This window comes from Rhinoraja longicauda, chromosome 5 (genome assembly GCF_053455715.1).
Source record: "Rhinoraja longicauda isolate Sanriku21f chromosome 5, sRhiLon1.1, whole genome shotgun sequence".
NCBI lineage: Eukaryota > Metazoa > Chordata > Chondrichthyes > Rajiformes > Arhynchobatidae > Rhinoraja > Rhinoraja longicauda.
In genome coordinates this window covers 60,511,998-60,524,882 of record NC_135957.1, presented here as the reverse complement: position 1 = coordinate 60,524,882, position 12,885 = coordinate 60,511,998, and the positions used below count along the sequence as shown (strand labels likewise).

The 12,885-nt window shown below is 41.7% G+C and overlaps 1 protein-coding gene across 1 annotated transcript in view; it reads right to left on the bottom strand.

The window, feature by feature from the left end:
* Nucleotides 1–2,487: 2,487 nt before the first annotated feature.
* pbk (PDZ binding kinase) overlaps nt 2,488–12,885 on the bottom strand; it is a 13,684-nt gene continuing 3,286 nt past the window's right edge. The window contains exons 2-8 of the mRNA XM_078399642.1: nt 11,250–11,371; nt 10,538–10,637; nt 9,620–9,762; nt 7,755–7,924; nt 6,229–6,358; nt 4,349–4,510; nt 2,488–2,792 (exon numbers count right to left, since the gene is read on the bottom strand). Of these exons, the coding sequence (XP_078255768.1) occupies nt 2,590–2,792; nt 4,349–4,510; nt 6,229–6,358; nt 7,755–7,924; nt 9,620–9,762; nt 10,538–10,637; nt 11,250–11,310 (969 nt within the window). The 5' untranslated portion in view covers nt 11,311–11,371 and the 3' untranslated portion in view covers nt 2,488–2,589. The remainder of the gene's footprint in view (nt 2,793–4,348; nt 4,511–6,228; nt 6,359–7,754; nt 7,925–9,619; nt 9,763–10,537; nt 10,638–11,249; nt 11,372–12,885) is intronic.

The window sequence follows — 12,885 nt, the reverse complement described above, 5'->3', positions numbered from 1 at the left end:
TTCATAGAGCTGGCCGCCCGGCCAAACTGAGCATTCGGGGGAGAAGGGCCTCGGTCAGGGAAGTGACCAAGAACCCAATGGTCACTCTGACAGAGCTCGAGTTCCTCTGTGACGATGGGAGAACCAGAAGAACTATATCCGCAGCACTCCACCAATCAGGCCTTTGTGGTAGAGTGGCCAGACGGAAGCCACTCCTCAATAAAAGGCACTTGACAGCCCGCTTGGAGTTTGCCAAAAGGCACCTAAAGGACTCTCAGACCATGAGAAACAAGATTCTCTGGTCTGATGAAAGCAAGATTGAACTCTTTGGCCTGAGTGCCAAGCGTCATGTGTCATCACCTGGCCAATACCATACCTGCGGTGAAGCATGGTGGTGGCAGCATCATGCTGTGGGGATGTTTTTCAGCGGCAGGAACTGGGAGACTGGTCAGGATCGAGGGAAAGATGAACGGAGCAAAGTACAGAGATCCTTGATGAAAACCTTCTCCAGAGCGTTCTGGACCTCAGACTGGGCAGGAGGTTCACCTTCCAACAGGACAACGACCCTAAGCCCACAGCCAAGACAATGCAGGAGTGGCTTCGTGACAAGTCTGAATGTCCTTGAGTGGCCCAGCCAGAGCCCCGACTTGAACCCGATCAAAAATCTCTGGAGGGACCTGAAAATAGATAATAGGTGTATGGGTAGGCCATTTGGCCCTTTAAGCCAGCACTGCCATTCAATGTGATCATGGCTGATCATTCACAATCAGTACCCTGTTCCTGCCTTCTCCCCATACCCCCTGACTGCTATCATTAAGAGCTCTATCTAGCTCTCTTGAAAGCATCCAGAGAATTGGCCTCCACTGCCTTCTGAGGCAGAGAATTCCACAGATTTACAACTCTCTGACTGAAAAAGCTTTTCCTCATATCCGTTCTTCCTCATCTCCGTTCTAAATGGCCTATCCCTTATTCTTAAACTGTGGCCCCTGGCTCTGGACTCCCCCAACATTGTGAACATGTTTCCTGCTTCTAACGTGTCCAATCCCTTAATAATCTTGTTTCAATAAATCCCTCATCCATCTAAATTCCAGTGTATAGCTGGAAAATAGCTGTGCATCGATGCTCCCCATCCAACCTGACAGCTTGAGAGGATCTGCAGAGAAGAATGGGAGAAATTACGCAAATACAGGTGTGCCAAGCTTGTAGTGTCATACTGAAGAAGACTTGAGGCTGTAATCAGTCAAAAGTGCCTCAACAAAGTACTGAGTAAAGGGTCTGAATACTTATGTAAATGTGATATTTCAGTTATTCATTTTTAATTTATTCACAAAATGCTGGAGTAACTCAGCAGGTCAGGCAGCATCTCGGGAGAGAAGGAATGGGTGACGTTTCGGGTCGAGACCCTTCTTCAGAAGAAGGGTCTCGACCCGAAACGTCACCCATTCCTTCTCTCCCGAGATGCTGCCTGACCTGCTGAGTTACTCCAGCATTTTGTGAATAAATCGATTTGTACCAGCATCTGCAGTTATTTTCTTATTCATTTTTAATTACTTTGCAAAAATTTCTAAACGCCTGTTTTTGCTTTTTCATTATGGAGTATTGTGTGTAGATGGATTTTTTAAAATATTATTTAATCCATTTTAAAATAAGGCTCTAACATGTAGAAAAAGTGAAGGGGTCTGAATACACTGTCTGCAGAACTACACCCTTACAACTTGAGTTTTAAATTAGAATCTGCAAGAATTTGCTTTAACTGGTCACACCCTTGGACCTCTGTTCCTAGAATCCTGTTATAAGATCATGCCAATGTAGTCTTAACATGTTTAATCTTTTGCTACAGCTTTGCCATTGCTTTGTGTATCATAGAAAAATGAACTTGTATTGCAAGCTGTCAGAATTCTGTAGTGATCATAATGGAAACTTTTGAGCAGTGTTTCTCAATTCTGCTTCAATAGTTGGTCAGTACGGGTGTCAGGTTAGGGGAGAAGGCAATGGTTGGGAGGGAGCGATAGATCAACCCTGATTGAACTTGATGGGCCAAATTCTACTCCTATCTGTTATGGTCAGTAAAGCCTGTTTTGTCAGTAGCAAGATCAGCTTCACATGAAGAATAGGCATATGGAGTGGGAGATCAGTAACTTTGCTGCGTGATTTTCTTGAAAGGAACAGCTTTCAGGTTTGAGAACCAATCCTCGATTTAAAAATCATTAAACATGTGGAAAAACTACTCTTTCAACAAGAGTATTAAACCTTAAGGTAGACACAAACTGCTGGAGTAACTCAGAAGGACAGGCAGAATCTCTGGAGAGAAGGAATGGGTAATGTTAACCTTAAGATGTATGAAGGAATGTCATCTTCAAAAAATAAGTTGACTCTCAGATGTGCTTTGCATCTCCCGACCTGTATATTGAATTTTACACTCTTTGCTCGAGACTGGTATATATGGATAATTGAGATTTTATTGTGGTAGTAAACAAGGAATTTATTACATCAAAATAAATCGCTAGAGCGCAAATAAGGATTAAAATTACATACAGGAAATGAATAGTAAGTAACAGGCTTTAAAGGATGGAGGATTCAAATTGCAAATCAAGTGAGAAAAGCACTTAATTATTTCTTTTTGATCGTTGCCTCCAATGCTTCCACTATCTGTGCAGCTGAGGGGCGTTTTTGAGGATCTTCATTTGTGCAGACCAGGAACAGTTCAATAACCTCCTTGTAGGAATCATCTAGCTCCTCCATGTTGAGTGCAGGTCGCGTACCCAAAGCTGCATAATAAGCATCCTCATCAAAACTATCTTCATCAAAAGAATCTACAGAAGAAAAAACAACAAATTTATCTCAAAACTATGAACACATGCATACGGGTCACAAATTGTTTTATAAGGGTTACATATAAGGAAATCAAATTAAAACCACTAGCAATAATATTTAATGTATATTTCTTATTTTTACTCAGAAGCATCCAAATTAACATGTCTTAAATCATATGAATTACTAAAGAGGTAGTATTGATGGTTTTAAAGGGCATTGAGGTAGATATAGCCGCAGAGCCGTACCAAAATACATCTTCCAACCCCAAGCCAGGAAGAAGGTTGCCAATGTTATGCTATGATTATAGGACAGGCCAGGGAACAATAGGCTGGTGTGCCTGACTTCAGTGGTGAGGAAGTCGTTGGAAGAGATTAATAGGAACAGGATCTGCTGGCATTTGTACAGACATGGACTGATTTAGGATAGACAGCATAGCTTTGTAAATGGAAGATTGTATCTAATGCCAGTTTTTAAAAAAGAGGTCAACAAAAGGATCTAGGACAGGACAGTGGATGTCATTAAGTTGGAAAAGGTGCAGAAGAGATGCCCTGGGATGTTACCTGGGTTTGAATTTATAGGGGGAGGCTGGGTGCAGATGTGCAAGATCAGAGCTTGGATAAAGTGATTGCATCTTTTTCCCTGGGTAAACATAGAAAATAGTGCAGGAGTAGGCCATTCGGCCCTTCTAGACAATAGTCATTCAATCTGATCATTGAAGATTCTAACACAAGGTGGCATAGGCTTAAAGAGAGAGGAGAGAACTTCAGGGGGCAACTTTTTTCTACTTAGGGTATCTGGAATCATTAGCCAAAAGCTATAAAATTGAATTTTAAAAGACTGAACAGCAAAGGATTAAAGGTTTGGTCATTTATGAGCAGAGGGGACATTTCCTCATTCAAGGGTGGTGAAGCTTTAGAATTTTCTATCCCGGAGAGCTATCCTGGAGGAATGCTTGATCATTGTGTTTGATAGATGTCTGGACAGTCATGGAATTAAAGTATAATAAAGGAATGAGGATAGTGCTGGAAAATAGTTGAACTCGGTCATCACATTGATAAATAGATCAAAAGGATGTATGGTCTACCACTGATCCAATCTCATGTTGTTATGGAAATAATTGCTTTTGCTACTATTAATTGAAACTTCCAAAACTATCATAAAAAGGCAGCAAGGATAATTAAAATGTTATTAACTGGTTGAAGATGGAATCTACATCTGGAAATGAGATCTCATGTCCTTTGAATATTGTTGTCATTATCTACCATTTTCAGTCAGGTAAGTCTTCTGTAATACACCATTCCCCCAGTATTGGTATAGACCCTGTAGTTGTTTTGAATAGAGTGGAATTTGAATCTATTCCTAATTCAGAGGTAATACAAAATAGAATTCTAATGAGATAATTGCAGGAAATCATAGACCAAGCAATTTTCCCTAATTTACAGAAAATGGAAAACAAGACCTTGTATGAAATTTACAATCAACTATCTGAAATAACAAAATCATTCCACCTGGTTAAATTAAAGACCAGGCCAGCAATACACAATTGAAAACTTACCATCAGAAATATTTACATGAGGCATAGAAAGGGTCATCATTTCCCACAATGTAAGGCCATAGGCAAAGATGTCTGATTTGTCTGTAATTAGACCATTTTCTTCCAGAGCCTCTCTTGGCTTCCATGGTTCAGTCCCAATGTATGTTACCGTTGGATCACTCACTAAAAATAAATTGAGAGTGTAAGATTTGCTGTGGCTCCAATGTGAAGGAGTGAGCATTCAAACTGCAGGGCCAAAACTAGTAATCTAAAGTACAAGTTCTTTTTTTTTTTAAAAGGCTTAATGTTACATATAATAGTTCTACAAAGATCAGCCAGTATTTGGAAAGAATGATACTGCAAACCTTCCAATACCCCCAAAATAACTCAATTTGTCTAAACACTCCATGTGCCATGTTTTGATGCAATCTTCTGCTGACAACCCAGCTCCTACAATTCAATGGCAGTGTAGGTATGGGGGTTGGGTGCTGGAAGCCAGCTGGACTGATTTTGGATGATCAGCCATGATCATAATTGAATGGTACTCCTACACTAGTTTCTATGTACATTCAGTAGATAAAAATGGTTTCCTACACATTTTTACGGGCAGCACAGGGGTTCAGTGGTAAAGTTGCTGACTTTCCGTGCCAGAGCCCTGGGTCCCGGGTTCGATCCTGACTACAGGTGCTTGTCTGTATGGAGTTTGTATGTTCTGGGTGGGTTTTCTCTGAGATCTTCGGTTTCCTCCCACACTCGAGACTTGCGGGTGTGTAAGTTAATTGGCTTTGTATAAAACTGTAAAATTGTCCCTAATGTACTGTTAATGTGCAGAAGCACTGAGCCGATGGGCCTGTTTCCGCGCTGTATCTTGAAACTAAAAAACTACACAAACTTAGGCTCTCAAACCTTTTGATGCAAATGAATGTGGACTGAATGTGGACACCTCTGGGTAACATCTTCCAAAGTAAATCTCTCAAACTGGCACACACATGCAATGTGATTTGGCTTTTGTAAGTGGAAGCAGATACATTCCGGCGACTCTTGCTCATTCAGAAATTGTGGAGTGCTCCATTACTGATTTGAGTGTGATTCCCAAACAATAAGAGCACAGGGAACAAAAAAGTCATTCGTGACTTGTCAGCTGACCCAAATGTATAAAACTTGCACGTATTAACCTCATGTACTCACTGCACCAAGTATTGTAAAGGAAAAATATATTCTATTCCTATAGCCGTCTTGATTTGGAACTACAGTAGAGATGCATTACTGGGTTTCCTATTGAAAAAGTGTTTGGAAAAGCTGCATCTCGGCAGTAAATCATTGCAGTATAGAAGAGCTTACATGGCACATGGAGTGTTTAGACAAATGGCGTTACATTTCCATCAATCCCAGATTCAACCTGACTATTGCACTGTCTGTATGAATTTTACCATGCGAGTTGCTCCTGAGTATTCTAGTTTCCTCCAAATCCCCAAAATATGCAATTAGAGTAAATCGGCCACTGTCTAAATTAAAGCCGGACATTATCAAAGTTAGCATCCGGAAAGTATGTAAAATGTTATATTAATCCCGAGAACGCATCTATTGGCAAAAATGTATTGTCACAATTAAAATTCAGTTTAATTTGTAAAGCAGCAAATACAGTAAATTTTAAATCAATGAGATGTTAGTTACTGACTTTCCATGGCTGCTGAAAGAAAATTATGCTGCCAAAGTTAAGAAATTATTGACTTTCTGTTGGGCTGAAGCAATTAGGAACTAGGTGTTAGTGTGGGGATCACTGGTCACTAAAACCAAAGAAGTGACCCCCAGTGAAATCAAACACAGAAACTGATATGTTCACACCTATTAAGAGTCACTCCAAATGAAGCCAATCTACAAGTGCATAATATGTCACATACCTTGCATGTTTTCATCCAATTCGAGAGAAACACCTACATCACAGATCTTAATGGTCTCAAAGTCTTCCTTAATTACTATATTGCAAGATTTAATATCTCCATGTAGCAATCTCTTCTCATTGTGCAGGTACTGAAAATTTCAAAATCAAGGTTTTAAATTCTTGAGAATTACATTTAAATCAATTAAAATCGTTGAAAACATTAGCGACACAGTGGTACTGGTTTCCAACGAGCACGCTGACAGACGCACCGGACTAAGAATGACCCCACAGCAGTCTCATGTCACACTGGCCAAAAACAAGAGATATCAATCTATAACCCTTAAATCTCCAATTAAAATGAATCATTTCAAGAATTCAATTCATATAGATTCAGCCACAATGTAGAGATGAATTAGGACATCAATATGTTGATATAACATCACTACCTTAAACGATCCTAGAAATAACATTTTCTCCGTGGACAATTTTTAGTGCAACATTAATATTTTAAAGTAAGTAATCCAATGATGAAAATCCAAATTTTATAAAATCTCATGCTGCTACTTCTATCCAACATAAGTTTTATCCGACTACCATCTACCATCAGTTTAATAGAAAACAACACACAAGAGACAGCATCTTAAAATCTATAATGCCAGGAAAGATGACAGTAGATTGCATAACTCAAAAGGGAATTGAATAAATATTTGCAAAATCAAAGTTCAGTGTACCTACAAAAAGAACGAGAGTGGGAATATGCAATTAATGTTTTCTATGGGGAGAGATGCAGTATCTCATTATTTTATAACTACATTACCACAGCAAGGATAACTTCAAATTCCCAGACACCAACATTAGACACCATTTCCTAGGCCTAACACATGGATGGAATCAGAGAGAAGGCACACCAACTACTATACAAGTTTAAAGAGATGTCATGTCACCAAATACTCAAACTTCTACACACTGTAAAAAAATATCCTGACTGGTTGCGTCACGGCAATTCCAACGCACAAAAATGCAAGGTGCAGAAGGTGGTGGACTCAGCCTACCACTGAAAGCATGCCTGGGGCGAAGCCTCAAGAAGGTAGTACCTGTCATCAAGGATCCCTACCATCTGACCTATGCCTTCTTCTCACTGTTACTGCCTGTAGATTAGTGTAATGGTGTCACTCATGTTATGTGTGCAGTAGTACATACCAACAGGTTCAAGAACAGCTATTTTCCCCACAACTATCATGCTCTTGAAGCAGCCCATATAACCGTAATCCTACCTCAGTAACAAAACAGTGCAGATCACCTCTTGGACATAATTTTTTTGTGTTTTGTGCTATGGTCTTTTTTTTCTCTTTGTTAACTTGCAGAATGTGCACAGTGCACAATTTATGTACGAGTGTTGGCTGATTCTATATGCCCGGATGCTACAGCAAGCAAAATTTTTATTGTACCTGTACCTCACCACGCTTATGCTTATGACGGTGAACTTGATTTGACTTGATTTCTTAAAATGATTAATCCAGTAATGTAACTACTACATTGCTGTACCTTCAATCCATAAGCCACATGCAAAGCTACTTTAAAGATGGTAGAAGCAGGAAAAGGTGCTTTCCCATTTTCACTTCTTTCTTCTATCAGATCATTCAGAGACTTCTCTCCTCCAAACTCCATAGCCAGACATGGTGTTCCATCATTGGCTTTCGTAAAAGCTCGATATCCTGTGAAGAAAATGCTCGGCAAGATATAAATCTACAAACGTAAAATTCATTGTAGTTCTTACAATTTTATAAAAAGCAGACTGCTGTGAGGACCCCCCCCCCCTCCCCCTCAGACTGAAGAATTACTTTACCGAGTAAATAAAATAACAGCTGAAATAAATGGGGATATTTAAAAATGAAACATTGACCCTATTTAGCAGTTGCAAGGAAAACCATTACGCAATAACTAACACCCGTGGACACCGCAAGATACTTTTCAGTTGTACTGTTATATGCAAATATAGCATTAGTAACATCCAGCCAATAGGTGACTAATGAGTGCCTTACTACCAGAATGGTACAATTGCAAGTACCATGCAATTAACATAACATAACATAACAACACTTTATTGTCACTCGGCACAACACCGAGCGAAATTTCAGCAGTCACACAAAATACAGCAAAAAGAAAAGAACACAGGACACCCGACCCCAACACAAACATCCATCACAGTGACTCCAAACACCCCCTCACTGTGATGGAGGCAACAAAACTTCCCCTCTCTTCCCCCCGCACCCACGGACAGGCAGCTCGACCCCTACCGAGGCAAACGACACGCACAGCCCCCGCAAGGGGATGGAAGGCCCCCCGGCCGAGCCGCCCCGGGCACCGAAACGTCCCGCGGCCACACCAGGCGATGTTAAGTCCAACGGCCGAGCCGCACCGGGCACTGAAACGTCCCGCGGCCGAACAGCGCTGACGATGTTAAGTCCAGCGGCCAAGCCGCACCGGGCACTGAAACGTCCCGCGGCCACACCGGGCGATGTTAAGTCCAGCGGCCAAGCCGCACCGGGCATTGAAACGTCCCGCGGCCGAGCCGCACCGGGCACTGAAACGTCCCGCGGCCACACCGGGCACTGAAACGTCCCGCGGCCACACCGGGCGATGTTAAGTCCAGCGGCCGAGCCGCACCGGGCACTGAAACGTCCCGCGGCCGAGCCGCACCGGGCACTGAAACGTCCCGCGGCCGCACCGGGCGATGTTAAGTCCAGCGGCCGAGCCGCACCGGGCACTGAAACGTCCCGCGGCCGAGCCGCACCGGGCACTGAAACGTCCCGCGGCCGCACCGGGCGATGTTAAGTCCAGCGGCCGAGCCGCACCGGGCACTGAAACGTCCCGCGGCCGAGCTGCGCCGGCAATGTTAAGGCCCGCAGCCGAGCCGCACCGGGCACTGAAACGTCCCGCAGCCGAGCTGCGCCGGCAATGTTAAGGCCCGCAGCCGAGCCGCGCCCCGGGGAAGAGACCTAATAAAATAAAGGTTTCCCCCCGCCCCACCCCCCCACCCCACCCCACCCCACACCCCCACCACACACCCCCACCACACATACACAGCCAAAAACAGAAACAAAAACCATCCCAACACCGACACAAACAAAAAAAAAGAAAAAAAGACAACAGACTGCCAGAGAGCCGCAGCCGTTAGGCGCAGCCAACTCCTCCCACATCCATCACAGTGACTCCAAACACCCCCTCACTGTGATGGAGGCAACAAAACAAAACTTACTATCACAACCATGGTATACTATTTCCACACAAGTTATTCTTAACGATGCCAATGGTGGTAAATGAATGTTCAATGTTATTCTTTTGAATAAACCACTTGTTCAAGTACATACTATATTTTCCAGATATTATTCCAAAATAAATAAACCTACCAACAATGTTAGGATGTTCAAGATCTTTTAGGCGTTTGGCCTCTATCTGAAGTCTCTCCAGGTAAACACTTTTCTGCTTCACATTACACTTGGTATTAATCTTTTTCACAGCCCATGGAGAATTTGATTTGCCTGTGGGGGATCTAAGCACAAAATACTTTATGAAAACAATACTACTTCACCAACACCATTTTGTATTCTATTTCCATCTTCACAGCAGTGTATTATTGGAGATGCCCAACTCACGAGAGACAAGATTTCATTGCTAGCCATCAATGGAATCAATAAAAACATGCACATTGAACTTCAAACGAAATATGGAATCAACATACAGGAAAGAAACTCTTGGAACACTTTGTGAATTAATTTATTTTTCTCAATAATGTTGAAAAGTACAAAATTCACAGAGTATAGTATTTTTTTGGATAGATAAGTAACAAGTGAATAAGTCATATTTTAACTGGACCACCCATTTGCTAAACAAGCCCCCTTCACTTGTATTCGCCCTTCACTTGCCAGGCTTTGTCCTGCCCCCCCCATTACCTTTTTTCCAGCTTCCCCATCCCCTGCTAAGTTAGTCTGAAGGGACCAACCCAAATCGTTACTTGTCCTTTCCCATCACAGATGCTGCCAGATCCACTGTTACTCCAGCAGTGTTTACTCAAGATTCTAGCAGTTCCTTGTGTCTCCAGATTTATTATTTATTATCCCCTTCAAAAATAGTCACCTTTTTTAAGCATCACCCAAGTTATTTTAATTTGACAAAATTGATCAAAATTTGTGTTTTATTTTTAATTTTATTTGTGGATTATTTTCAACAGATTTTATATGCAGTTTGTTAACTGTAGGTACTGTTAGGTATTTATTTAGGCTTTCCTTACACTTCTAAAATATTTTTCAATCTTTTCATTTACTGACCTTTTCATGAGATAAACATTAACACCAGTGCCATAGCCCAGCTTCTTCATGAAGGGGGAAGCAGGAATGGACAGAGGAATACGATTGTCATCACTAGAACCTGAAAACAGATCAAACAGCACATTTCATTGAAACATACCCTGAAATTTCAGGTTGAATGTTTATAAGTAACAGTTGAAGTCTACTAGAGACTTAATTATTAGTGTACCTTGCAAGTGAATTCTGTATGAACACACTGGCCCTAGAGTTCAACAATGGCACAAACTGACAGATTTCATTTCATCAGAAAGTCCCATACTTTTGCATTTCACAACACAGACACAAATCCAGGACTTACTAAACTTTCAATATTGAATGAAGTTGGTCCCTTGGCACAACCTGGCCTCTTGTCAATGTTACCCATTATGTAATCAATCATTATTGTTTCTACAATATTGATTTATTGAAGAACAATTGAATTGAAACCAACGAATCACTAGCTAATAATTTTAGATTTTACCCTCCTCCTCACCCATAAAATCCTGTTTACTAGGCCAAGAATTGATTTATTTAGTGTTAAGACCGTTTTCCTTTATTGTATGGTCAAATTCCTAGCAAGACAGCAAAGATAACTCACTCATTCGCAGAAATGAAACTTGCAGAACAGTCTGACTTGTACAATACTACACCATGTGCAATTATAAAACCTTTCGTTAGCCTGGTAAATTCTTACCTGAATGGGACTTTTTACGTTCCTGCTGGCAGGGAGATTTGAAAGGGCAGTCTTTATCCATATTTGCTATTTCAAGCTGGAAGTTTCCCCACCAAAATAATTTGTATCCCTTTCAGACACCTCTAAGATAGAGAGGACACAGTTAGCAGTAGCTGAGGAAACTTCACTGCTAAAGGTTTGAATAACAATCAATAACTTGCCGAGCAATATATTACAGGGTCTCGACCCGAAACGTCACCCATTCTTTGTCTCCTGAGATGCTGCCTGACCTGCTGAGGTACTCCAGCATTTTGTGAATAAATACCTTCGATTTGTACCAGCATCTGCAGTTATTTTCTTAAACTAATATATTACAGGGAATTAATACAGAAAATGCTAGGCAACGATGAGAAGTTAAACATTTCGTTCTCCACAGATGTCTAATATGCTATTTTGCTTTTGGGTCACATACATGCCACCTGTTAGACTTATTCATACACTCAATTTAATTTTGCACTTATTTTCCCAGTGCAATTTGATAACAGAGCAACAAGGCACTCGATGTATAGGTGAATTATTGGGGTGAACAGGATATCTCATTAGCCAATGGGAATACAGATTTGTAAAGTAAACATTCTCCCACAACACAAGAATCCCTATATGTGTGTTGATGATATCCTTTAAATAAATACTAACAGATGCTATTAGTATCAGTTTAATGTGCAGTGCCTTAGGGGAGGGGTATGAGATGCTGTTTTTTTTGTCAAAACAAAACAGCAATTTACTTCTCTTCCCACCCAAACCCCCTTCTTCACTCCCCCCTCCCTTCGCTCTAGCTCCCACTACACCCCCCCCACCAGTTCCGCATTCCCCCCTGCAGACTCCCCTTCCCCAACAGTAGTCCCCCTGTCCTATTCCCCCTAGCTCCTCCCTCTCTCCCCACTGTTCACTCTCCCACCCAGTCCACACCACCACTCAGTCCACACCAGCCCCCCCCCCTCCTGGGAATAATGCAGAGGTTGCAGGATCAATTTATTCCAAAGAGGTGGAAAGACTCTAAGGGGAGTAAGAGACACCTGTGGCTGACAAGGGAAGTCAGGGACAGCATAAAAATTAAGGAGAGGAAGTATAACATAGCAAAGAAGAGTGGGAAGACAGAGGATTGGGACTCTTTTAAAGAGCAACAAAAGTTAACTAAAAAGGCAATACGAGGAGAAAAGATGAGGTACGAGGGTAAACTAGCCAATAATATAAAGGAGGATAGCAAAAGTTTTTTTAGGTACGTGAAGAGGAAAAAAATAGTCAAGGCAACTGTGGGTCCCTTGAAGACAGAAGCAGGGGAGTTTATTATGGGGAACAAAGAAATGGCAGACGAGTTAAACCGTTACTTTGGATCTGTCTTCACTGAGGAAGATACACACAATCTCCCAAATGTTCTAGGGGCTGGAGAACCTAGGGTGATGGAGGAACTGAAGGAAATCCACATTAGGCAGGAAATGGTTTTGGGTAGACTGATGGGACTGAAGGCTGATAAATCCCCAGGGCCTGATGGTCTGCATCCCAGAGTACTTAAGGAGGTGGCTCTAGAAATAGTGGAAGCATTGGAGATCATTTTTCAATGTTCTATAGATTCAGGATCAGTTCCTGTGGATTGGAG